This window comes from Natrix helvetica (assembly GCF_964273705.1).
Source record: "Natrix helvetica genome assembly, chromosome: 1".
In the NCBI taxonomy this organism is placed as follows: Eukaryota; Metazoa; Chordata; class Lepidosauria; order Squamata; family Natricidae; genus Natrix; species Natrix helvetica.
This window is the reverse complement of record NC_138548.1, coordinates 222,198,080-222,224,848: the sequence shown is the minus strand read 5'-3', so window position 1 is coordinate 222,224,848 and position 26,769 is coordinate 222,198,080. Positions and strand designations below refer to the sequence as shown.

At 38.8% G+C, this 26,769-nt stretch overlaps 1 protein-coding gene across 4 annotated transcripts in view; it reads left to right on the top strand.

The window, feature by feature from the left end:
• RACGAP1 (Rac GTPase activating protein 1) overlaps positions 1-19,498 on the top strand; it is a 32,644-nt gene extending 13,146 nt beyond the window's left edge. Inside the window, exons 2-18 of one of the 4 annotated variants that reach the window (XM_081945279.1) lie at positions 189-271; positions 2,911-3,010; positions 4,336-4,538; positions 6,454-6,584; positions 7,856-7,925; positions 8,111-8,164; positions 8,911-8,988; positions 9,757-9,874; positions 10,431-10,558; positions 12,123-12,287; positions 13,394-13,489; positions 13,870-14,068; positions 15,320-15,425; positions 15,591-15,723; positions 15,870-16,005; positions 17,789-17,897; positions 18,663-19,498. In XM_081945279.1, coding sequence (XP_081801405.1) covers positions 2,926-3,010; positions 4,336-4,538; positions 6,454-6,584; positions 7,856-7,925; positions 8,111-8,164; positions 8,911-8,988; positions 9,757-9,874; positions 10,431-10,558; positions 12,123-12,287; positions 13,394-13,489; positions 13,870-14,068; positions 15,320-15,425; positions 15,591-15,723; positions 15,870-16,005; positions 17,789-17,897; positions 18,663-18,738 — 1,887 coding nt within the window. In that variant the 5' untranslated portion in view covers positions 189-271; positions 2,911-2,925 and the 3' untranslated portion in view covers positions 18,739-19,498. Of the gene's footprint in view, positions 1-185; positions 272-2,832; positions 3,011-4,335; positions 4,539-6,453; positions 6,585-7,855; positions 7,926-8,110; positions 8,165-8,910; positions 8,989-9,756; positions 9,875-10,430; positions 10,559-12,122; positions 12,288-13,393; positions 13,490-13,869; positions 14,069-15,319; positions 15,426-15,590; positions 15,724-15,869; positions 16,006-17,788; positions 17,898-18,662 lie in introns of all 4 variants that reach the window. The other 3 variants (XM_081945280.1, XM_081945277.1, XM_081945278.1) reach the window with 3 other exon arrangements.
• Positions 19,499-26,769: the final 7,271 nt, after the last annotated feature.

The following is a 26,769-nucleotide window of genomic DNA, read 5'->3' as shown; positions in this document are numbered from 1 at the left end:
CCATGCAAACATTGTAGACAAAATATAAGCTAATAACCATCTCTACAGGAAATTGTGTGACCTCATTAGTTTATATATAATTTGATTTGGAAGAATTTTGGGTAACTGCATTGTAGTATATTGTATACTATTTCATTAGTAGTGGCAAATTTGCAAAACAGATAACATTTGATCTTTTATTTCAGCAGGTTAAACCAGATGTTCTTTGGGAAGACACAGCTTTTAATTCTGAGCCTCATGCAGTACAGAATTTAAGAATAAGTTATTACAGGTATTAATAATATCCATATATTTGTATACCTCTACAAACTATTCTAATCTTACACTAATGTTTATTTAAAAACAAATGTTAGCCAAAATGTTATAAAGAAATATAACTTAGTTCTTGTCAGACTTTTCAGTAAGCTCAGCCGGAACAAATAACCAGTTATGCAAGAATATAAATATTTCTGATTATGTAGGAGAGATGAAAAGCCATTACAAAAGTATTCCACTGTCTGTTCTCTTTGACTTTAATCTGTGCTATATTCTTGAAACACTTTCTCCTGCTTGCCTTATCTAAGGTAACAAATGACTTGTTTTGGGGAGAACAGACAGGAATCATTTAGTTTTTTAAAAAAGAAAAAAGGTGTGTGTGTGTGAGATACAAAGATATATTATCCATAAGTGACAAAGAGGCTGCAAAAGTTGCACTGTTAATGCTCAGTATATCATTAATGAAAAATTAACCACGAAAACTGGGATTAACTACTGAGTATGGAAGAGTTGCATATCTGTAGTTGCCATCATGAGTTATTCAAAAGATAAGTGAATTGGAAAGTCCTTTAATTTGATGACAAGACCAATAATGTCTAGTTTGTTTTGTGTTTTAAAACCTTTTTTGTTCAAAAAGTGCGTTTGTGTGTGGGGGGGAATTCAGCTAATTTTTTGTTAGCTGAAGTAGTGAGGTTTTATGCCTAGATGTTTCTAGAAGCAGGGGCAATATTTTCTCCATTACATGAAAATGAAATTACATTTTCCCTGGATTGTAGTGATAACAAATATTAGTAGCAATATATAAATTTGCAAGACGTGTAATGATTCTGCTTGGTTCCAGACTTTTACATTAAAATGTTTATTGAAAGGTGGTTCTTACAGTGGTATGAATTTATAGATTTTAATTTAGATTTTAAACAGGCTGATATCCAGATTCATTATAAGCAGCATGTAGTATTGTTGAAATATTTTGTCCCCATTCTATTTTAAACCAAATTTTATTACTTTATATTTTCTTGTAAATATTTACTTCCTTAACACCTAAAGCTTTCTGCTTTGCAGTAGAAGTACTATATGTTTTCTAGAGATATTCAGATATCAGGGAGTCTAAAGTACCCTGAGGCTTGTCCACTAAATGAAAGAAAGAACAGAGTTGCTTTTGTTTTTTCCTCCCTTTCTTTATGTTTGGGGATTTAAGTTTAGAGCAGCTGAATGGATTTTCTATTTTTTCTCCCCTGGGATTGAACGTGGTAGCTCCTATGTCAGAAATGCAGTACCTAAGGATGTTTTTTTTTTTTAAGACAAGAATTTTTCGAGGGTCTGAACTCATTATCCAGCCTTGGAAAGGGGGGGAAATTCAGTCTCACATAAGTCATTCAGACTTATCAGAGATCATTGGATTGTACCTAGATATTCATTTCCAGCTATTGTACAGGACAATTTATTTTTTATTTTTATTTTTTTTTGCTGGCTGGTAGGCTTTTCTATTGCCTATTTCAAATTGTAAATCCTACATTGCTTATATAATTTCACGAATCTCTTTATGCAAAGCTTTGAAGTATACTGTTCATACTTTTTGCAAGATTTCTGATATTAGTTTGAAAGAGAAAATATAAGTATGTAGTTTAGCATCACAGTCATCAAAACTTTATATGTATATGTATGTATGTATGTATGTATGTATGTATGTATGTATGTTGTATTTGTGCTGATAAATAAAGGGAGACTAGTATAGATCTATTTCAAGCTATTTAGCTCTCATCAGCTAGCCATACTCTTACTGGGATTTGAACCTGGGCTGTATTACATATTAGGCAGGTGTCTTAGCCACTAAGCCACAGGCTCTCCTCCTTATCAGCTGAGCCAGGGAAATAGGTATGTATTTGTGTTACAACCCCTGGTATGCCCAAATATGGGAGGGAGCTCGCTACTCCCCCTTTCTGTCTTTCGGCTCATTACAGAAGACCATCCAGGCAGAAAACCATATTTTTATTTTTAATGTTGCCTTTGCTATGTTTGTGTTGTATTTGTGCTGATAAATAAATAAAGGGAGAGTAGTATAGATCTATTTCAAGCTATTTAGCTCTCGTCAGCTATCCATACCCTTACTGGGATTTGAACCTGGGCTGTATTACATATTAGGCAGGTGTCTTAGCCACTAAGCAGCCCAGGTTCAAATCCCAGTAAGGGTATGGCTAGCTGATGAGAGCTAAATAGCTTGAAATAGATCTATACTACTCTCCCTTTATTTATTTATCAGTACAAATACAACACAAACATAGCAAAGGCAACATTAAAAATAAAAATATGGTTTTCTGCCTGGATGGTCTTCTGTAATGAACTGAAGGATAGAAAGGGGGAGTAGTGAGCTCCCTCCCATATTTGGGCATACCAGGGGTTGTAACACACATACATACATACATACATACATACATACATACATACATACATACACACACACACACACACACACACACACACACACACACACACACACACATACAAGTGAATCAGTGGCTGAGTTATTCATATTACAGTTTGTTATAAACTCATAGCATCATTATACTTGTCTTTAAGATCTGAAATCGTTGACAAGGGTTGCTGTGCCTGACAGAAAAAGAAGACAAAAGTAAACTTATCTCCAAATCATTTCAGTTTCATGTGACAAAAATGGAGACGACAATTCTGAATTTACGGAATTTCTTTGACCAGCTCATGTGCCAAGCAGAAATTCTAAATGAAAACAGTGAATACAGTAAGTGATCACTTTTTATGGATTTTATGCAGGTGAATCATGTTAGTTACTCACAAATGCTAGAGACGTGCAAATAAATATATTTAAAGGTTCCTTCCTGCTCTCTAATTTCCTTGAAAGATAGGCGTGAATTTTTCCAAATTTCTCAGATCACCTAACAAATGTCTGTAAAGTAACTCGGGAAGCATGATTAATTTGTTGGATGTCTATGTAGAAAACTAATCTGTATAACAACTAGGGGGGTTGTACAATGTGGTTTCTAGGCAACTATGTGGAGCACGTAGTTAAAATATTATGGTTCCAGTAGTTACACTATGTTGTTCTAGCTTTTGCCTCAGGAAATCAGGTTACCTTGCTATATATTTTTGCGATTCTCAAAAGAGTTCATATGAAGTATATGCAGTGTTAGAATCACAACATCTGTAATAATGTGTTGGAAGGGTTAAGAAGAAAATACTGCTTAATGAAAAAATCCAGTGCTTTATAAATATCACTTATTAGGATAGAAAGTCCACATTAGGCAGTGTTGAGCATCTAACAAATTAGAATCTCTCCTCCCCCACACCTTTGGATCAATATTTATATAATTGTCCATCAAGTTGCAAATGCAAACATCTATAATACTAGTCAATGTCAATGAAGCACATTTTAAACATTTTGTTGAATGTCTTCCTAATATCATAATCATTGATTGTAATATAATCTGTTCACTATTTTGCTATAACTGCAGTTTGTATGACAGTTGTCTCTTCATATTATATACATTGCTTTAGTAAGGTTATTGTTTCTTATCACATGATGTAAGTGATCATGCTTAACATGGAAATACACTGAATACCTGAACTGAAATCCTTGAATTGGATTATAGGGAGAAATGTGTTGACTGAATTCATCTTTAATTAAGAGGTTCTACTGTCTTCTGTTGGATTTACTGGCAGGAAAGCTTTACTTTTAGAGATAACTATTTCTCTCTCTGCACTGTGTTCTGAATAATCAGGATGGTAGGTTTTTTTTAGCACTCTGGCATTATCTATTTACATCAGTGGATCTCAACCTCTTCTTCCACACAGATCCCCTTTAAATACCTTTTGTGTCCACAGACCATGGCCCTCAAACCTTAACTCAAGATTTAAATCATAACATTTCTTTAAATCTTCGCTGACTCTCTGTGATGATATTACAGCCCCCTTCCCTCCCGTCTGCGAACAACAGGTTGAGAACCACTGATTTAGATGATTATCAAACTAAGAGGATATTTAAGGAGTATATAGAAAAAAGATTTAAAAAAATTAAGTGCAAATGGATTAAAACTTTGCTTTTCCCAGAATTTATCCAATTGGCCAAGAATTTTGAAGAGTTTAGGAGAAAATGGCAGAAAATGGATCATGAGATGGCCAGATACAAAGATTTACTGATGAAAACAGAAACTGAGCGTAGTGCTCTTGATGTGAAACTGAAACATGCACGCAACCAAGTGGACGTGGAGATCAAGAGAAGGCAGCGAGCTGAAGCAGATTGTGAAAAGTTGGTACGTATAACATTTCTCAGCTTCTTTTTTTTCAAAAAGTAACATCAGATTTAGAAGAGGAATGTAACAGCTTTCTTAAATATCCATTTATGTGACAATAGATATAAGCCTTTTTTTTTTACCAGGGGGTAAAATATATACTGCAATAATGGTATGAACATGGGCGTCTTATTTGGCTGACAAACCTATAATCTCTTGGTTTAATAGACCTTAATTTTGTATACTTCAGACATAATTTTTTAAAAATCCTGCAGCACACTAAAATAAGGATTATTTGGGGCAGCAGTCTAAACAGTAGAGATTCCTTCCCTTAAAAATGGGTAAGTTTCTATTTGAATTCTAAATGAGGGAGCGAAGGTACTAGGGCAACGATGGTGAACCTTTTTTGGCTCGTGTGCCATAAGTGGGAAGGCATGGGCGTGCCGCACCCATAATGCAACACACACACACCCCAGCATTCATGCACGCATGACAGGCACCCCCCCCCCCATTTTTTGCATGCTTTTTATCCCCCCCCCCCCCCGGCTCCAGAGGCTTTATAGGAGCCTGGGGAGGGCAAAAACAGCCTCCCCCGCACCCGCGGAGGCCCTCCGGAGACTTCAGGAGCTTCCCTGAACCCTCCAGAACGCAACAAAACGGCCCTACAGGCAAACCGGAAGTTCAGGACAGACTTCCGATTTGCTCGTAGGGCCGTTTTTAGTTCCCCGGAGCCTTCAGGAGGCTTCCCTGAAGGCTCCGGAGGGCTTAAACCGATCCTACGAGGAAACCGGAAGTCCGTTCCTGAACTTCCGGTTTGCCCGTAGGGCCGGTTTTTTTGCACTCCAGAGTCTTCAGGGAACCTCCTGAAGCCTCTGGGGGGGGCAGGGGGGGCCTGTTTTCGCCCTCCCCAGGCTCCTATAAAGCCTCTGGAGCCTGGGGAGAGTGAAAAATGGCTCTAAAAAAGGCTAAACTCAGCTGGCCAGCACACGCATGCGCGCTGGCCAGCTGACAGGGCCACACCTCACGATGCCATAGGTTTGCCATCCCGGTACTAGGGTGATTGGGTTGCTAATGGAATATTCATAAATTTAATATTTGAATTTTCACTGAGAAGAGAGGAATATATTAAAAAGATCAGACAACTGGGTCGATTTACAATGGTGGCTTAGTCAAGGGTAGGGATAATACTGGGAAGATCACCAAGTAGCATGCTGGGCAGTGATTGGGATAGGAAAAACTCCAAGAAGAGAAAGAAAATAAATGGCAGGAACATTTGGATTTAATAGATACCCTTTTACCTGAACTGTCTGTTAAATTAAAATTTTCCTGTAATGTGATTACTTGACTGCAATGGATAAAAGTGTAATTATTTTAATTTGATTGGTGACATGGACTGTTTTCCAGTTTGTAGTACAATAAGAGTTCTTTTATGAAAGGGAACCTTTTGCTCAAGGCAAAGTAAAGAAGCTGTTTGAAAGCTTAACAATGATGAATGGATCCTTCTTCTGCACCTATGTCTTAGATCCCTCCCTTCTAATGTGAATCGTAGTTTTGAAGTAGCATTTACAAGTTTATCCCACAGATTCAATAGCCGCAATTACCCCTTGCAAAAGGGTCTTTTCTCTTTTGTGGGACTAAAATGGTGAATGCTGTTGTGATTATTCAATGGAATTGGTAAGATACCAGCAAATTGCTTTATAGCTGAAAGAAATCTATTTGGAGTATATGAGCTTTTATACTGGTTAGCAATTGGCTCCAACAAAATCCCTTGGCTGTTTTAATCTCATGCTATAATTTGAGAGATCAGTGTATGTGCCTTGCATATGGATTAGTATACTAGTGGCATAGTTGTGTTTCTCAGAAGGTTTTGCACATTATGTGCTTTCTGTGCTATAAATGTAATATAAAGCTAGTTTTAATGTTTCTCAATTTGTAGGAGCAACAGATTCAGCTGATCAAAGAGCTTCTCATGTGTGATTCATCAGGAAGCATACAGCTGAATGAAGAACAAAAATCAGCACTGGCCTTTTTAAGCAGGCCTCAGATGTCCATTGCTGGTAACAAAAGGTAGGCTTTTCTTGGTTTATTTCAGGTGCATCAGATTGTAATAATGTAATGGCTAATATCTTCCTTCATTTTGGCTAGGGAACATTTTCCCAATCTATTGACTTTTTTTCTTAAGAGTCAGAAGTCAAAGATTCAACCCTACGTTAATAGAAGGTACTTAAAATAGCAAGATGCCAGATGCCATGACACATTTTTGTGCATTTTGTTATTTAAAATTTTCAAATATTGAAGTACATGGATTGCAAGTGACATGTTAAACTTCCCAATGTCTTCTCTGTTTTTATCTTAAATTGTGGTAAGAAACAGAGAAAAGTCATGGAATATATAGCTACATGAAAGAGGTAAAGAACTTACTTTATTGGAAAGTGGAAGTCAATCACAAAACTCCAGTTTTATTTCTTGAATTATATCCAAGAGGTTCTGTTTATCAACATGTTAAGCTTATGAGAATTGAATAGAATGGGACCAAATTGGTTGGCAAAACTAAAAAAAAATTGAGTTGGGAAAATAGCCTAGATCTAGGCAGGAGCTGCAGAGAAAAATGTTCACTTCCTACAAAAGAGGCAGTAGTTCAGATAGTTGTTGACTGTCCCATTATTAGCTGCCTCCTCTTCCTTCCTGTTCATGTAGCTCATATTTTTAAGGGATTGGAAAGAATTCCAGAAGCAATGTGCTACATTGTTTTATCTTGTTTTTCCTGGAAAATAGGATTTTCAGAATTCCAACTTGTATCTCAGGAAATATGTCATTTTATATACAGGCAGGATAAATCCATTACTGCATAACTCTGTTTATTCATCAGCTACACAAAATCTACCCAAATTCTATAAATATATGAATATATGGGGTTTTTAAAATAGTTTTTCTCCCATAGGGTTTTGGTGGAATTATAACAAATTTATAGGATTAGAGGGTACAAAAAAGACAGTAAATATAGTAAATGTTTTATCTGAAGAAAATTTAACTCCCGTTGAGTTAGGCAGTGGCATAAAGGACATTTTCAGTGTTGTCCCACTAAAACTACTGAAATATAATGTTTAACCTGAGCTGTTAAGGAGATTTAAAATGATTCTGTGACTTTTAGTCTTTTTTAGTATTACTACAATAAAGTTTTTACATCAAGATACCAAATCACATGTTTTTCATAATAGAATATAAAGAATTCTAAATATGTTATAACATTCTTTTCAAATTCTGCTAGCTTATCAAGTACTAGATCACTACCTATGATAAGGTGAGATTTTAAAATGTATGTGTGATTTTTATTTTAGGCTGTCAACAATAGATGAATCTGGTTCAATTTTATCCGACATCAGTTTTGACAAAACTGACGAATCATTGGTAATGTAACCATTATCTTAACTCATTTCTTGTACTGTCTTACTATAATTTTTTTTAAATGATCCCTTGTAAGTTGTCTATTATTATGGATGAATTATTAAGGTTAGGCATAAAAGAATGGATAGATTGAAAATGCATGCTTGCCATCTGTTTGATACTAAAAAGGTTCTTTTTCTAATACCTAGGATTGGGATTCCACAATGGTAAAGACTGTTAGATTGAAAAAAAGAGAGAAAAGGGTATGTATGGGTTTTTAAAAAAAATATTGGTACTATCTGATGCAAAGAGCATGTTTCATTTATTTTTGGAATTTACATTAGTGATTGAGACTATGCCTTTAATGCAAAAGTTTTCAGCTTGGGTACATTTAAATCATATTTCAATGTGCATAACTGTTACTTTTTCATTATACTTCTAAATTTGAAATGTTTTTAATGCTCCCAGAATACTCTAACAGCCAAGCATTATGTAGAGAAACATTTAATTTCCATACTTGTTGCTTGTGCAATAAGTAGGACAATTCTGGCAAATATATTTAAGAAAATCTGATGTAACAGAATAACAGTTGAAAGGGACCTTGGAGATCCAGTCCAACCCCAGCTCAAGCATTTCAGATAAACGTTGCCCAATTTCTTCTTTAAAAATCTCCTGCGTTGGATGTTAATGTGGAAATTGCCACCACAGTTTTGCTTTCAGTTAATATACAGTTGAACTTTGGAATTATATTTAATATGTATTTGAGATAATCTACCACCCTTCCCATTTAATTCTCTTTACTTTCATCTGTACGGCTTACTAGGTAAGGCAAAAAGTATGTTGTCTCTGCATGTTCTGAGTAGGAAATGATAATTTAGATAAATTAATCACTTTGTATTCTGCTTGGAATCTTTATAAATATAAAATTTAATATTTCTCTAGAATTTTCACTTCACTCAAGAATGCTGTCATGCTTTCACTCAGAGACTTACAAATGCTTCCTTTACAGCGCTCTTCTAGACAGTTTATTGAAGGCCCACCTGGTCCTTTAAAGAAAACTCGTTCCATTGGCTCTACAGTAGATCAGGTATGGGCTTTTACAAAGACTGTTAGATTCCTTCCAGAAGTAGGTCTCTGATCTCTAAATACCGCATATTTAAATATAGAGGGAGTATTCATTAGTATTTGTTGCCTCATAGCTTTTTACTCACTGCAGATTCATCAACAATTTCATGTTGCCAATAGGAGGGCACTATGTGTGTGTGTGCGCGCGCCCACACATGCACACGCACACTTTTGTTTTATTGTCCCAATTCTCAGAGAAAGCCTGGACAAGTCCCTGCAGTTTTCTTGGCAGGATTTTTCAGAATTGATTTACATTTCCTTCCTTCCTAGGGCTTTGAGAAAGGGACTGGCCAAAGGTCACCCATTTGGCTTTGTGCCTAAGGTGTGATTAGAACTCACAGTTTCCCAGATTCTAGCCTTAACGCCTTAACCACTACACCAAACTGCTCTTGACTCCAAAGTTATAAGATAGTGCTCTCTCAGGTGTGCTTTCTGATGTCATGAGAGCTATTCCCAGATATGCTTTCAGGTTTTGATTATGGTGACCAGGAATTTTGGGGGCTGCGATCTCAATGTATCTGGAGTATACAATGGTGGGGAATCTGTTGGAGAGTACTGGATTTATTGGTATCATGTGGAAATTTCTTTTTTCTCACTTGAAACCAGGGTTTTAAGTTTTGCTGCATAGGATGATGAATAGGTGTCCAGATTGCACTATTAAAACATACAAATATTCTGAAATATTCTTGCTTATGTTTCCTACATGCTTCTTGCAACTATTTTATTTCAGGGAAATGAATCCATAGTTGCAAAAACAACTCTCACAGTTCCTAATGATGGAGGCCCAATTGAAGCTGTGGCCACAATTGAGACTATACCTTACTATGTGGGGAACCAGAGAAAGGCAGGTAAATGTGTCTGTGTGAAATTTGGACTATTCTGATTTCTTCTTTGTCACAGCTTTTAATCTGTGTTTGCCAGTTACAATGCAGATGCTGATAGAAATGAAAGAAAGGGGCTTCTGACAGTGTTCATCTGAACTGCAGTTGAAATGTGTTATGAGTCACGTAGGATCATATTTTCTTTCCTCGTGTAACACTACGTCATTTTAATTTTCAATCTTTTCCCTCATTGGATTTTGTAGAACAGGGAAAGAAGAAATCTGCCAGTGAAAAATGTATTCATTCTGTTAAATCCATCCCACACATCGGTTCTTTAAGAAGGTTTAAAATATCCTTATACGCCTGAGCTCTTGTGCTGAGGAAAGGATCTAAAAGTAACCATTTGCTTCCCCCCCCCCAAAAAAAGTGAAGTATTACCTATTGTTGTAATAGAATTGAGGAAAGAGAGCAATAGCTTTATCAGGTTAACAACACAGGTATTAGTTTAAACTGGGAGTACCTGCTGTCAGTTTAATCCTATCTCGAAAACTGATTTTTCAAATTGTCTCTTTTTCCACCCAAGCCATCCTACAACCTTGGAACAGTGACTCAAGCCTGGGAAGCAGGAAAGTTGGAAACAAATCCGAAACAGATGGATCTAGCACTCCTGGAAGCACTGGGACGAGACTACACGAATTTGTATCAAAAACGGTGAGTGAAGAGGCCTCTCAATTCTGGGCCCAATTCAAAGCTCATATTATTTTGGGTCTAAGATACTAGTCAGACTGACTTTTTGTAGTCAGTCATACTCATTCTCTGATTGTCAGCTGAGGTTATGTTCTGAAATGTTCTGATAGAAGAGAATGAAACCTGGCATTTGCTATAATAGATACTATTCCTGACACAGTGCAAATTTGTCAAATGATTTCATAATACATCAGATGTGATGTAGAACCTTATTTTGGTTTGTAAAGGCTTGTCCAGGAAACCATGTTAAGGGGGATATTTGCACCTTTTTTTTTGCAAGAAGTCTAACAAAGGTTGGAAGGAAATCACTTTCCAAATGTTTAACCATACAGCCACAAACTCATGCCCTATTTTCATTTCATTTTCATTCATTTCATTTACAAATTACATATAAAAATATAGTTGAAAAACAATCAGGTTTACATTTTAGAGTTTAAATAATGATCCTGCCATAGTATTGTTCCTAGCTGCCAAGTACTACAAATGCCTAGGTAATGTAATATAGCAATCTTGCTGAATAAGAAGCTGGTTAAAAGAGCAGTACTGTGGCTGCTATAATTTGCTTTTGTTACTCATAACTGGGATTTTAACAGTTCAGAATTTGTTATGATTAAATTTGTGTTTCAGAGGGTGGGTCAGGATGAACTGATACACACCCACGTGCGCGCACACACACAAAGCCAATAATTAAACAAATTGAGGCTTGTATTTTGGATACTACGATCCTTACATAAAAGAAGCAGCATGATCTAATCATATATACAAGTAAAATTGTTTACGAAACCAATATGTATGTAAAGAATAGAACAATAATTATAGTAAAAGAAATCAAGTCTAATTTTTCTCACCCTTATGTTTCTTTCACTCACTTTCTGCTTGTGATTTATTGTATGTCTTCTTATATCAGTTAATGGCACTGGAATGTCTTATCAGTTTTCTCCTGGTTGCCTTTAACTCACAAACGTCTATATCCAACATCTGAATCTCACTGTACAGAACACAGTCCATTTTCCTGGTCTTTCCACACACACTCAAACTGCTACAGAAAGTGCTTTTTCTTCTGGTTTTCCTCCTTGTCCTAGAACTGGCATCTCTAGACTTGGCAGACCAGGTCATTTCTCTGCTCAGCTCTCCAGCAGCATGTCTTGCAGCATCTGGAATGTAGTACCCCCTTTCTCCACTCTCCCTTTCTCTCTTTTTAAAATGCTTTATATCTAAGGCATGTATACAAATGCATTCTGCCCTTTTCCTCTTTTCTACCTATGTGTTGTTGGTCTTGTGAGGGCATCTGCCTTTCCTAAAAAGAAAAATACATGACCTTTGTGGAGATCCAGACACCTTCCTCCAGCTGGGCATTCAACAGGTACAGATATAGAATTTAAATAAAATAAACGTGTATTCATCAATGTCTTCACATGAATATATCTTAGTGGTTAGTTGTATGTACTTGTCGGTGCCTCTTTATTGAACTCAGTATATTTCACTGCTTATTCTCGATCAAGTTAGTTTACACATATTTTCTCTCTAGGTTATTAAACCTGAGTCATGTGTTCCATGTGGGAAGCGGATAAAGTTTGGAAAAATGTCCCTGAAATGCAGAGACTGTCGGGTAGTTACGCATCCAGAATGTCGAGATCGCTGTCCCCTGCCCTGCACCCCTACCGTAGCAGGAACCCCTGTCAAAATTGGACAGGTATGCTTCTAAAAGAATGCCCTAGCGGCTGATGATTGTATATTGGACCTCAAAAACAAAAATAATATTGAAGATTTAAATAAGTGAAAGAGTGTTAGTTTGCTGTGAAAATGTTTTTGACATAAACAGCAGCAATGTTTCACGTTATTTTCTGGCAAATAAAGCTACTGTTGATAATAGCCACCAACTCTTGTTATGCTGGAATTTAAAGAAGCTCTTTAGGTTCTAGATCAGTGGATCTCAACCTTCCTAATGCCGTGACCCTTTAATACAGTTCCTCATGTTGTGGAGACCCCACAACATGAGGAACTGTACCATAAACCATAAAATTATTTTTTGCTTTCCGTATTTTTTCAAAAATATGTGTTTTCCTATGGTCTTAGGCAAAAGAGTCGTTCGACCCCCAAAGGGGTCCCGACCCACAGGTTGAGAACCACTGTTCTAGATGCTGATAGAAAGAAAAGCGTACACTGGAGACTGGAGTTTTAATATAAATGCAGTGTGTATGTGTAAAGCTTTCTTGCTATCTGTTTTTAAAGCACAAAAAGAGAACAGAAAAAAAGAACAAACAGTGCCTGATATTTTGAAAGGAACTGTTTACTTATATCTTTGTATTTATTGCTCATGTCTAAGATTTTTCACAAGCATATTATGTTTCAAATATAATCGAAACAGGGAAGAAGTAGTATGTAACATATACTAAAAAAAAAAAACCTCTTGCACTGTTACTGTTATTGTTGTACCATTAACATATATACCCTTTTACAGTGCACAGAAATATGTTAAATTTTTATTCTTTAACTTGTATTGAGTTACTGAACGTTTCATGCCATGGTTTTTCTTTTCGTATTAGCACTATGGTACATTAGTTTAGAATCTTAACATTAAAGCTGTAGAATCTGGCCCTTGGTCACACAAGTTAAATGAGTTCCTTGTCTCTTGTTTACTTGATATGAACTTACCCGATGTATTTCTTAAGTGATTCTTACTGGTTTTACTGTCAGATATTAAAAACCGTGCCTTTGTTTTCTCTTTGGTGAAATAAAAATAGCAAGAATAACTTGTAATTTCTCATTTCCCATACTTGTTCCTTTCTCTCCTTTTAGGGAGTTCTGGGGGATTTTGTACCTCTGACGACTCCAATGATCCCCTCCATTTTAGTTCATTGTGTAAATGAGATTGAGAGACGAGGCTTGAATGAGGTAAAGTAAACTTAAAAGGTATAAATCTTATGGAATGGTTTGGAATGCAGAAAATGTGTATGCTTTCTGCTAAGACCTTCTATATCAGGAGTGTCAAAACTGGCAGCCCATGGACCCGGTGCATCATGCGCAGGCCACACCCGCCCTGAAGGGAAAAAACATCACGATACGTCACGTGACGGCAATGTGATGTGGCGAGTTTGACATCTGTGTTCTATATCCACCAAGATGTAGCTACTTTCAGAACTGCTGGGATGGTGATTATGGAGGTCAATGCTAGCAACATGTAACATTAAAGCTGGCAACATGTAACATTAAAGCTGGAGGGATTTCAGGGAAACAAGTTTGGGATCTTGCTTTAAAAATCTTTGTTTCAACAGACGGGCCTCTACCGAATTTCTGGCTGTGACCGCACCGTGAAAGATTTGAAGGAGAAATTCCTTAGAGGGAAAACCGTACCTCCACTTAGCAGAGTGGAAGATATCCATGCTATATGTGGCCTTCTTAAAGATTTTCTCCGCAATCTTAAGGAACCTCTTCTTACTTTCCGTCTTAATAAGGACTTTATGGAAGCAGCAGGTATGAGTGATATAACACATTTGAGTATAAATGTTGAATATACTTCTCTCCATTAGGCAAGCTAAAATGCTGACTCTTACCCTTTTAATATGTTTTTATCCATGATATTAAAATATGTGTATCCTGCATTTATTATTTTTACAAGTAGCTCAAGGCAGCAAGCATATCCAACGTATACCCTCTTTTCCCCACAACAACAACCCTTTGAGGTGGGTTGTATTGACAAAGAGGTGACTAGCCCACTAGATTGATAGTACAATATATCTATAGTATACATGTATAGGCTTCCCCCTCCCCCAAATGTTAAGTACTGTGATTTAGTATTTATTTGCTAAAACTTCCTTTGAATTCCTTTATATTGACTTCATTCTATTTTTTATTTTCCATACTGTCTGTTTGAAAATCAGTTTTCTGTTTTTGTTGTAACAAAAGAGCCCAAGACTAAAAGAATTGGAATGGGGGTCTCCAACCCCCACGCCGTAGCTCACTACCGGACCACAGCCTGTTAGAAATGAGGCCAGACTAGCGATGGGCAAGCACATGTGCGCAGCTCCACTCGCACAAGCAGCAGGCAAGCACGCATGCGAAGCTCCACTTATGTGAGCAGAGGGTGCTCGCACACAAAGCTGTATGCATGTGCCTGCTAGTCATACACAACCTTGCGCACCAGGCTGGGCCACCAAGTTGGAAAGGTTGGACCCACGGCATTAGAAAGTCCCTTTCTTATTGTTTTCTATTACTCAACATAATACTTATTTTTTAAAATTTCAGTAGCTCAGTTCTTTATTTCAACAATGTTTATTTTCATAGAGAGTGATAGATGTTAATATGTTATTAATAGAAAGATACAGAAATTATTTGGTTGGGAAAACACCTTGGGGATAAAATGCATGAATTTTTGATCAAGAACTTTTTTCTTGCCCAAGATTTGGAGGGCTGTGCATCACACATCACAGAGTGATTTTTGGGGGGATTAATTTAATGGTCGTTTGAATCCAGCCCATTGCAGTTTATTCAGTAAATAATAATTAAGCAAACAATAGCTTAGTATGCTATATGAACATACCTATATGTCGGGAAAGGCCTAATATGTTGCCATTTTAAATTAATCCCGTCCCCCTAACATGGAGACCAAACTCTTAGAAACCTAAGCAATTATAATTCAGGTACCTGCAGAAAATTCATTATTTTCTCCATTGTAATAAATTGGAAGAGGTCATAGGAATACCTTTTTTATGTTTCCATTTAAAGAAATTATAGATGAGGACAACAGTGTAGCAGCCATGTATCAAACTGTTGGAGAGCTACCACAGGCTAATAGGGAAACGCTGGCGTTCCTCATGATTCACCTGCAGAGGTAAGTTCAGTTGTGTTATGAATTCTTGAAGAGGTGATAAAAAAAGATGCTTATAATTCTGTTCATCTTGTGGGGTTGGGGTGACAATGAAAGGAATAGTTCATAAGAAAAAAAATGATTGCTCCTCTTTGCACAAATGCTCCTAGATGTCTGTGTTTTCCTTAGAGTGGCTCAGAGTCCAGATACCAGAATGGATATTTCCAACCTGGCTAAAGTCTTTGGGCCTACCATTGTTGGTCATGCTATACCGGAACCTGATCCCATGACACTACTCCAGGACACAAAAAGGCAACCTAGGGTAGGTCACAAGTGTGCATAACAGAATGGAAATGTTCAATATTTCAAATGATGGCGAATGAAGCCTGTGTTTGTAAATGCTTACATTGATTTGAAAGAGTCAACGAAAGAAAAAAATATTCTTTATATGTCAATGTGAATTTGTAGGTTGTGGAACGGTTGCTCACTTTGCCTGTGGGTTACTGGAGCCAGCTTATCATGGTAGAACAGGAAAATATTGAGCCAGCTCACATCATTGAAAATGCCAATGCTTACTCCCACCCCTGCACGCCTGATATTAAAGGTAATTATGCCTTTGAATTGTTAACTATGATCTAACACATGTGCTAATGGAAACTAGATAATGTGAACAGTAGTGTTGCTTTTTCACACCAAAATGTGAATATGAGTGTAATGGTACCCAATTTTGCCATCAGGATACCTTTAAACTGGATTCAGTGGGAGATGTTGTCCAAGTGTCCAGAGACAGCCACAGTCTGGTTGGGGAAGCCAAACAAGTTGGAGTGACTGTTAATTTGAAAGTTTTTGTAACATTTGATGGGAATCTGTTCCCCAGAAAGAGCAGATTCACAACCCAAACGTTCCTCCCAGACTCACCATTCCTACTACATTAGTAGGGAGAAGCTGTGACCAGGAGACCCTTCAACTGGTACACCATTTGCAACTTTGTATGGAACAGGACAGAGGAAGATCACTCATGTCATTGTCACCTCCCCATTAGATTATTGTAATTAGTTCTACTTGGGCTACACACAAAGTCTATCCAAAAACTTCAACCGACCCAGAATGCAACAGTCCACATGTTCACAGACCAATCTCTGTACTGACACATTTCAACATAGCTGTGGGAGGTATATTGGCTGTCATTGTATTTCCAAGTGCAATTCTAGGTGCTGATTGCTACCTTTAAAGTTTCCCTGTTTGGCTCGCGTTCTGATATTTAAGGGACTGTATTTCCACATAGTCTCTGCCCATTCCATCCTGATAGCTAGAGTGTGTTTACTAACAGGTCCCACCTATCCGTACGCAGGTAGCAAGAGGGGGCTCAACACTGGACTTTCTTAGTGGCAGTTCCCTTCCTGTGGACAACTTGTCATTTGATACAAAAATCACCCCACATGTGTTATAGAAATCAGTAGAAACTACCCACAAAAACACATAAAATGTGAATGTATGTGGATTTGTATTTTTTATTTGCTATTATAATTTTGCTCAAATTTCAAAATGTAGTTTTATTTTATGGTTATTTTAATCTCTGTAAACTGCCTAAGGTCTTTGAGGATTGATATGATAGATACATTGCAGAAATAAATAAGTTCGACAGGGTCGCCATTTTTAGTGAAAAACCTCTAATTGTTTCCTTTCACATGCAATCTTATTCAAGGGACGTAGTGGTTAAGATGCTGAGCTTATTGATCAGAAAGGTTGGCGGTTCGAATCCCTAGCGCCGTGTAACGGAGTGAACTCCCGTTACTTGTCCCAGCTTCTCCCAACCTAGCAGTTCGAAAGCACATAAAAATGCAAGTAGAAAAATAGGGACCACCCTTGGTGGGAAGGTAACAGTGTTCCGTGCGCTGTTGCCATTTAGTCGTGCTGGCCACATGACCACAGAGACATCTTTAGACAGCGCTGGCTCTTTGTCTTTGAAACAGAGATGAGCACTGCCCCCTAAAGTCGGAAACGGCTAGCACATATGTTCAAGGGGAACTTTTACTTTATAATCTTATTCTTTGCTCCAGTAGTATGTAGTCCTCAACATATGGAGCGTGTCTACCCATTTTTGTGTCTGCTACTTCAGTCTACATAAATTGGGTTTCGGTATTTGGGCATTTTGCTTGCAGAAAAATTGCTGGACAATAATATGATTTGAGTTATTTGCACTTAAGCTTATTTTTTGAGCAAAGGCTGAAAACTTGGCGAGAATTAGATTCAGATTGTGATATTATTTGAGAGAGAGAAGTATGTCATTCTCATTTAAGTTTTTTCATCACTTTACTTCTAATAGCTGAAGGTATTTGAAACATTGTAGCTTAAGAATAGTAACTGTAATTGTTCTTATCACATAGTGAGCATGTTGGGACCACTCACTACTCCAGAACAGCAATTGGTAAAAACTCCTTCAAGCAGCTCACTGTCTCAGAAAGTCAGATCTACATTTAGCAAAACCACTCCCAAGTAAGTTTAATTATTTATTTGGTCTAATTAGCAAAATATCAAGCCAAATTTTGAGGTCACAGACCAGAATAAATTAGCAAAGTATGTTTTTTTCCTATCCTTCCTTAGTGTTTTGGAGCTATAAATTGTGTTTAATATTTAAATTGTGTGTAATAACTGATCACCAATTAGTGGGTGATATCACAGCAAAATTTTGGGGGAGTGAATTCTGATTCTTCATATATAATTTGGAGTACTGGGGAATGAAAGTTGGTAAGACTATTTGAGATAGAAGAAAATATGAGGAATAATTAATGCATATCCAGATGGAAAAATACTCCAAATGAGCAACGCACTAGTTGTGAATACTTCCAAAATAAATTTCAGCTCAAATGGTTGCAGCTTTTAATTTGAAATATAAGGCTGCCTTATCAGTTTATCTGTGAATTGCAGGCTCCTTATGTGAACTTTTGTGGAGTTGTGATTTTTTCCTGAATGTGTAATATAAATAGAATACAGAATAGCCCAACTGCCTCTGCTTCTGGACTATATGTGGAAGCCAGGGGAAAGGTTATTTGCATTAGTTTCATGGAGTTTGAGTTGTATGTTTTTTGTATGTCAAGGAAAGTGGAAATATGGATCAGTGTTCAATAGATATTAATGAAAGATATAGAGAGATATATTTCAAGAGTAAAAGATTATTTTTCTATCAAACAAATGCTAACACATACAGATATTGGCCATATTGGAAACTGCTCATGATGAATCTTTCCACTTACTTCCTAGATTTGCAAGCAAAAGCAAGTCTGCAACAACTCTTGGACGGCAAGGAAACTTTTTTGCTTCCCCAATGTTGAAGTGAAATATCCTGGCGTTCTGATTACCTGCTTGCAGTGCAATGATAAAGACCAGCAATAAAATCTCAAGTTGTTCCTTCACTTCCTAACAACAATGTGTAATAACTTCAGTAATATATATCTGCTTTTTAGCTTATCTTAAATTTTAGTTGAATTTTATTCAGTCTCAGATGTCTAATATCACATTTATTGTAGGGTATAACTGGCATAATCCACTCAGTGTGTTAAGTAGGGAATGTGCAAGTTTGCTTGTTTTTAGAAATATGTCTCTAGCTGGAAAGCTGCCATCATTGAAAAGGAATGTAGTTTGAAAAACGAATAGTTTTTTTGTTTCACAAGCTTTGGATCAAATAAGTGCTGATCCATTACAAAGGGTATCTACTTGAAACTATATAAATTCAAAATGTGGTCATGTGAAAAATTGAAACTCAGTGGTCCATTAATGCATGTACACATTGTATAAGATATTTCTTTTTATATCAAAGAAGGACATAATAAATGTGATAACTAATTGAGTAAATGAGATAATAGCATGTTGTCACTTTAACTCTACTCTCACCCACTTAGATTATTTGAATTATATATGCTTGTTAAAATCATGTGCTTAGCATTGGGAAGACTGTTAAGGTTACAGTCATAGCAGCGTGAATTTATTTTTGAATGTACTTCTACACAGCTTTCTGATAAAGGGAATTCTTAAAAGAGCTGTCATTAAATAGAAGTTGAATGTAATATCGGTTGATAAATGTATGGGATAAATCTGTCCACTTGACTTTTTAATTATTTTCTATTGTTAAAAACTACTCTGTTTAAGAGCATGTTACTTTGCAGCATCAAAAATAGCATAGATAAAGTGACATAGATTTGAATGAGGAAATTAGTAAACTTGGATAATCTTCCCAAACAAGCAAAGAATGAGTGGGCGCAAGAAAATTTATTGCACAACTTCCCTTGTGTGTGACTCCATTCTATACATGTTTCAGATTGAGATATTTTCTGCCGTAGTAAATGCTGTTGCTAAAGGGAATCTCTGTACAACTGGAAGGTGGACATGGGTTTCAAAATTCTCCTAAGTATCTGGATTTGGTGGGGGGGGGGGGTTGCCTTTACTTGCAAAAACATTTTTTGTTGCCAAATTTAATTAGGGATATTTGATTTCCAGTACTTGGTTCTAGATAACTTTGGACAGGTGAGAAGAAAAATGGCCAAGGACCATTCTCTCAAAATTGTGTAACGTATGAGGAAAGATTATTATAGGGCAGTGATGGCTAATTTTTTTCTCCTCGCGTGCTGAAATTGTGTGCACACGATAGCGAGCTCGCACGTGCCCACACCCATAATGCACATGTGGGCATGACCCCCTGTACTCCCCCTGCCCCCTGCACATACATGTGCCTCCCCCTGCGCCCCATTTTAGCCTAGTAGGCCTCCCTGAAGCTGCCTGGGACCAAAAATGGGCCACGGGTCGGGCACCACACTCCCCTGCATCCTGTTTTGTGCCTAGCAGGCCTCCCTCCCTGAAGCCTCCTGCGACCAAAAACAGGGTGTGGGGAGCACTGCACCCCCCGCGCATTCCCGTGTGACCCTTCCGCACATGCACACGTGTCTCCCGCATGTGCTGCAGAAACCCGAAAATCAGCTGGTTAGTAGGAGGCGCGCGCATGCGCAGTGGAGCTGAGCTGGGCAACGGCTTGCATGCTTGCAGAGAGGGCTCCACGTGCCACCTGTGGCACACGTGCCATAGGTTCACCCTCATGGCTATAGGGTTTTACCTTTGAGAATAACCTCAGTATATTGGGTATCCAGAAAGTTCTATTGACTAATGGGTTATCTGTGTCTACTACCTTGCTTAAATGAGATTTTGATATAATGTTAAGAAAACAGTTCCTAGACAATGTACATGCAACTTTAATTTCTTTGAAAGAGCACAGCTTTGTGGTTAATCTGGAAAAGAATATGTTAAGAACTGCAATGTCTAGAGCATTTGGATATAGTCGGGACACAAGTCAAGATTTTCTGAATACAAAGATTGTACAGGTTGGTGTCTTCCATTCTGACATAGAGCTGATGCATATAATGGATTTTGCATGCCTTCAGGGCATAATGAGATAACAAGGTGTGATTTTTTGGGTCTTGGTTATGAGGATCAAGAAAAGAGTCAAAAGAGTTTTGAAAGGAGTGGCAGTGATTTGTCCTAAGGCTCATCCATTCATTTCTTAGAAAGTTAATTGGATTTCATTTTGGGGATTTCCCCTTTGAACTCTACTTGCACTTCATCTAATTTTTCGTGGTTGGGAGAGTATGATGAAAATGTATGCAAGTTGGGAATACAACCACCACAGGGGCATCAAAGCACATTCAGAGGTTGCAGCTTCAGCAGCTTTCGAGAGGAATTCTTTTAATAGAAAAGATGTGTAGAAATGTGATTTGGAAGTCAGTGCATATCTTTACTAAACATTATAAAACCAATAAAAGCACAAATGGGTTTTCCAGTGGTAATGTAGTCAGCAATTTTAGAAGTCTTCCTTGCTGTGATATATCCTTAGGTTAAGAATTGTAGTACTCCATTTGTAATCAACTACTGCTCTCCAATGTTTTCTTACATATTGTTTCCAGGGCAGCATGCCACCTGTACTGGTAGATTTGATTTCTACTTCTTAAGTAAAAGTTTGGCTTTATGTTAAATTTTATTCTATAATATTTGATCCATTTTAACTGAACAATAGTATTTTATTTTTTGTTTTTTAACTGATTTTGTGTTAACAAAATGCAGTAAACATTCTCTATATCTTTGCATCTAAGCTACTAATATGCATTTTGAAGAGTAGGACTGAATGTTAGCATCTATTCAATACCTCACTCCATGCATGAACTTTTTGAGCTATCAATATACTAGTTATTGGCATTCATCCCACATTCAGCTAGCTTTCTCATTAGAATGCTGTATTTTATGGTAGTCTGCTCAGGTGTGTACTAACATCAAGATAAGTTATGTATAGCACTCCCATGATATATTAGGAAGATTATCTACTTCTTTAAAAATTGATCAAGTTAGTTCATTAAGATTTCTCTATGTTAATTATTGTGATATAGCCAGACCACCAGCATTTTAAAATGCAATTGATGTGATCTGGAAATTCCAATAAACAAGACTATGGAATTCCAAGTTTGAATCCTACCTCTTATTCTGTTCATGTTTATTATTCTAACCCAGTGATGGCTAACCTTTTTGTCCTCACGTGGCAAAAGCGTGTGCATCACTGTGCGTGTGCACATGCCCACACCCATAATACAATACATGCCCCCCCTCCCTCGCATCCCCGCATGCACATGCACTCATCCAACACCCTATTTTGGGCCCAGCAGGCCTCCCTGAAGCCGCCTAGAACCAAAATTGGGGCAGCTTTATTCCTCTAGCATTCATCTCAATTGTTCAGTGATGCATTTCCTGCCTCTCTAGGATTTACCTCTATTTGGCACTTCCTGTTCCTGTTGGATGTATATCGATGGCTTGTATAGTGTTTTGCAGAGACCCAAAAATTAGCTGGCCGGCAGCGCATGCTTGGTGGAGCTCAGCTGGTGCTCCTGAGCCGGCAGAGAGGCCTCAGTGTGCCACAAGTTCGACATCATGGTTCTAACCTCTTTTGACAACTTCATTCTGAAGTTTAGCTTTCCTGACTTTAAGTTTAAGGACATTGATAAGTACTTATTAAGGAAATGACCTAGGCTTCTTTTCCTATGCTTGTCTCTTTCTTTTTTGGTCCAAATTATTGCTAATATTTTTTTGTACAGCCATATTGACTTATTCCCCCCCCCCCCCCCGGATTGTTTGTGATTATACTTTAAGATCTTCTTTCTTAGGAACTCCTCATTTTAGGAATTCTTGCCTTCTTAGAGTGCTTCCCCTCCCCCATCTTCTGCCTTGAAATCCTACCTGTCATAGCACTTATTTTATTATACAGTATATATATATCTTAAGCTAGCTTCCCCTAAAATCAAGAAGTCCAGTATTACATTGTCAGTTTCCCCCCAATGTTCCTTCTTTTTCCACATCATTGATTGAGTCTTGCAGGATAGACTAAAGTCAGGCATAGCCGATAACCCTGTGATTTCCTCAGTTGTGTGAAGGTAAAAATAGCAACACAGGAATTCCTGTTAAGATCTTATTTGGCAAAACTTATCTCCTTCCAGAATCAGGGCACTTAAACCCCAACACACACACACACACCCAAACTTTATTTATTCATGCCTGTTTTGCTTTTGGAAAGTATGTCTGGTACTCATTTCTGAAGATATTCTGGTATCTTGGATTGTACTATATACATAAAAGAGTATGAAAACCTAGCATGATGTTATCAAAGTTGGGTCATAAACAAGACTAGTTAGAATTTTCTGCATCTGTTGCATGCGATTTTCAAGGGTATCCGAGAATACACATTCAGTCATGGTTGATAAAGCAACTCTTAATTAATAAGACTATGGCTTTATCAAAAATATAAAATGGAGGGCTTACAAACTTGACTTACACAAAAGAGAATAAAGACTTTTATATGAAATTAGAAGAAACAGAATTGTTCCATAATAACTACTGTGTTATCTGCTACTAACTTCGCTCTGGCAAGGTACATTCATGTTTGTTTCTACAAAAGCTCAATATACTGGCTATGATCTCTTTTGTAAATGCACTGGATTCTTGGGATTAACACTTTAGGCAACTAGGCAAGGGGCACCCACTTACCAGAAAGTGACCAAAGTCCTCCAGCTACTTTATGTAATTGAACCTAAAAGGCCAGCACAGCCTTCTAACCTCAGATTAGTGTTTTATAGCAAACGTATGTCTATTTCAGGCAGTGAGAAAAATCCTTCTGATGTAGTGTTGATTGGTAACCGGTCTGCATGCAGAAACATTTTTGAAAAGCTATGCATTGGAAATAACGATAGATGCCTCAAGGAGCTTTTGTGGTTCCTTCTACATGGCAAGCCATTTTTCCTATATAATACTGCAGGTTACAGATTTTTCACTATATATTTGGGTCAGAATGAACCACCGCATACCAAATAGTTTACGGAATTGGCTGTTTTGTGTCCATTATGTCATCCCCTAACACCATTATTTGTTTTAGCTCTTTTGAAAAATGTGGGTGTGCGCTATGTAGCATTTTTGGAGAACATCGATATAGAAATGTAATTCAGCTCTGTATTTTTCTGGACTTGCTCGATTCTCTTGTCATTTAATTGTTCAGTCTTTTCCCTAGCGAGTTACTGCCCTCTGGTCAATTGTATATGCCTGTATACTGATTATAATGTTATTGCTGATACTGTTCCTTAAAATCATTTTTATAATTCCTGTTCTGCTCCATTTCTTTAATGGAAATGTGGATTCCTTTTTTTCTAACTTATTTTCTTTTAATTTTTTTTCTGACATACTTTTGGTGATTGTGGAAATGTTTTCCTGGACTGAGTTTAGTTTGAGTTTATTAAATTTATAAACCGCCCCCTCTCCCCGCAGGGACTCGGGGCAGTGTACAGACATCGCATATATAAAAACAACAAAGCACAACATGAAAATCCAGACAAACAACGTAAACATACAGTCTGTATATTAGCCCAAACTAATTAATAGTTAAAAACAATCTAAAACCAATTAAAACCCCAAAATTTAAAATTTAAAAAGCCATCCAGGAAGGTCAGTAATAGATGTTACTTATGATTATAAATGGGCCAGGCCGGCTAGTCGGAACAGGTGGGTCTTGAGTTTCTTACGGAAGGAGCGGAGATCAACGGTAGTTCTAATATCGGGGGGGAGGTCGTTCCAGAGGGTTGGGCCCATCACAGAGAAGGCCCTACTCCTGGGCACCGCCCGCCCGCATTGCTTAGCGGAAGGTACCCGGAGGAGTCCCTCTCTGTGAGAGCGGATTGGTCGCAGGGATGTATGGGGTAGGATGCGATCCCGCAGATAACTAGGTCCCGAGCCATGGAGCGCTTTAAAGATGACAATCAACACCTTGAAACGCACCCGAAAAGCCACAGGCAGCCAGTGCAGCTCGTGCAGGAACGGTGTTACATGGGAGTACCTAGTACTCCCCATAATTGCCCGCGCGGCTGCATTCTGAACCAGCTGGAGCCTACGGGTGCATCTCAAGGGGAGCCCCATGTAGAGAGCATTGCAGTAATCAAGACGGGAAGTCACCAGGGCCTGAGTGACTGTGCGAAGGGCGTCCCGCTCTAGTAGGGGGCGCAATTGGCGCACCAGGCGGACCTGGTGGAACTCCCCCCTAGCTACGGCTGTCACATGATCATCCAGCATCAGCCGGGAATCCAGGAGGACGTCCAAATTGCGCGCCCTATCCACCGGAGGCAATTGTTCCCCCCCAATGGCCAGAGATGGAACACACTGGCTAAAGCGGGGCGCCGGTAGCCACAGCCACTCCGTTTTGGAAGGGTTGAGCTTGAGTCTGTTGTCACCCATCCAGACCCGGACGGCTTCCAGACACCGGGGCATCACCTTGACGGCTTCGTTGGGGTGGTTCGGGGTAGAGATGTATAGCTGAGTGTCATCTGCATACTGATCGGACGCAACGTGTGTTGGCAGGGGAGCAGAGTTCGACCCGGAGGTCACTCACATGTGGAGTGCCACAGGGATCGGTGCTCTCGCCTCTCCTGTTCAACACATACATGAAACCGCTGGGCGAGATCATCCGTGGTTTTGGGGTGGGATATCATCTGTATGCTGATGATACTCAGCTATACATTTCCACCCCGAACCACCCCAATGAGGCCGTCGAAATGATGTCCCGGTGTTTGGAGGCCGTACGGGTCTGGATGGATGGCAACCGACTAAAACTCAACCCTTCCAAGACGGAGTGGCTGTGGCTTCCGGCCCCCCGGTTCAACCAGGTGCTTCCATCTCTGGCCATTGGGGGCGTGCAACTAGCCCCCATGGAACAGGTGCGCAATTTGGGCGTCCTCCTAGATGCCCGGCTGTCCATGGATGACCATGTAACAGCCGTGGCAAGGGGGGCGTTCCATCAGGTCCGCCTGATGCGCCAATTGCGCCCCTTATTGGACCGGGATGCCCTACGCACAGTCACCCATGCGCTAGTGACGTCTCGCCTGGACTACTGCAATGCTCTCTACATGGGGCTTCCCTTGAGATGCACTCGGAGACTACAGTTGGTCCAGAACGCGGCCGCGCGGGTGATTATGGGGAGGACTAGATACTCCCCTGTAACACCTCTCCTGCGCGAGCTGCACTGGCTTCCTGTGGTCTACCGAGTGCGTTTCAAGGTTTTGATGTAAGCGCTTCATGGCTCAGGACCTAGTTACATGCAGGATCGCATCCTGCCCCACACATCCCTACGACCAATTCGCTCACACAGAGAGGGACTTCTCCGGGTGCCGTCCACCAAACAGTGTCGGGGGGCGACACCCAGGAGCAGAGCCTTCTCTGTGATGGGCCCAGCCCTGTGGAATGACCTCCCCCGTGACATCAGGATTATTTCCGATCTCCGCTCCTTCCGTGTACAGTTGAAGACCCACCTTTTTCAATTATCTGGCCTGGCTCAACCGTAATTTTTTCGTATTCCCCGACTGTCTTTTAAATTTTAAATTTTTATTGTATATTGGGTTTTATTATTGGGGTATGTTAATGGTTTTAATTGTCTAAATGTTGTAATTTATTACCTCCTCCGTACATGTATGTCTTTGTATATATGTATGTTTATGTGTTTGTACACACGTGTTATGTTTTATATGTTCTAGTGTACGCCGCCCCGAGTCCTGCCTGGAAAGGGAGCGGCTAATAAATTCAATATTATTATTATTATTATAACCCCGAAACCTCGAATGATCTCGCCCAGTGGTTTCATGTATGTGTTGAACAGGAGAGGTGAGAGGACCGACCCCTGCGGCACTCCGCACGTGAGGGCCTCAGGGTCGACCTCTGCTCCCCTGTCAACACACATTGCGACCGACCGGAGAGGAAGGAGGAGAACCACCGCAATACGGTGCCCCTCACCCCCATCCCCTCCAGCCGA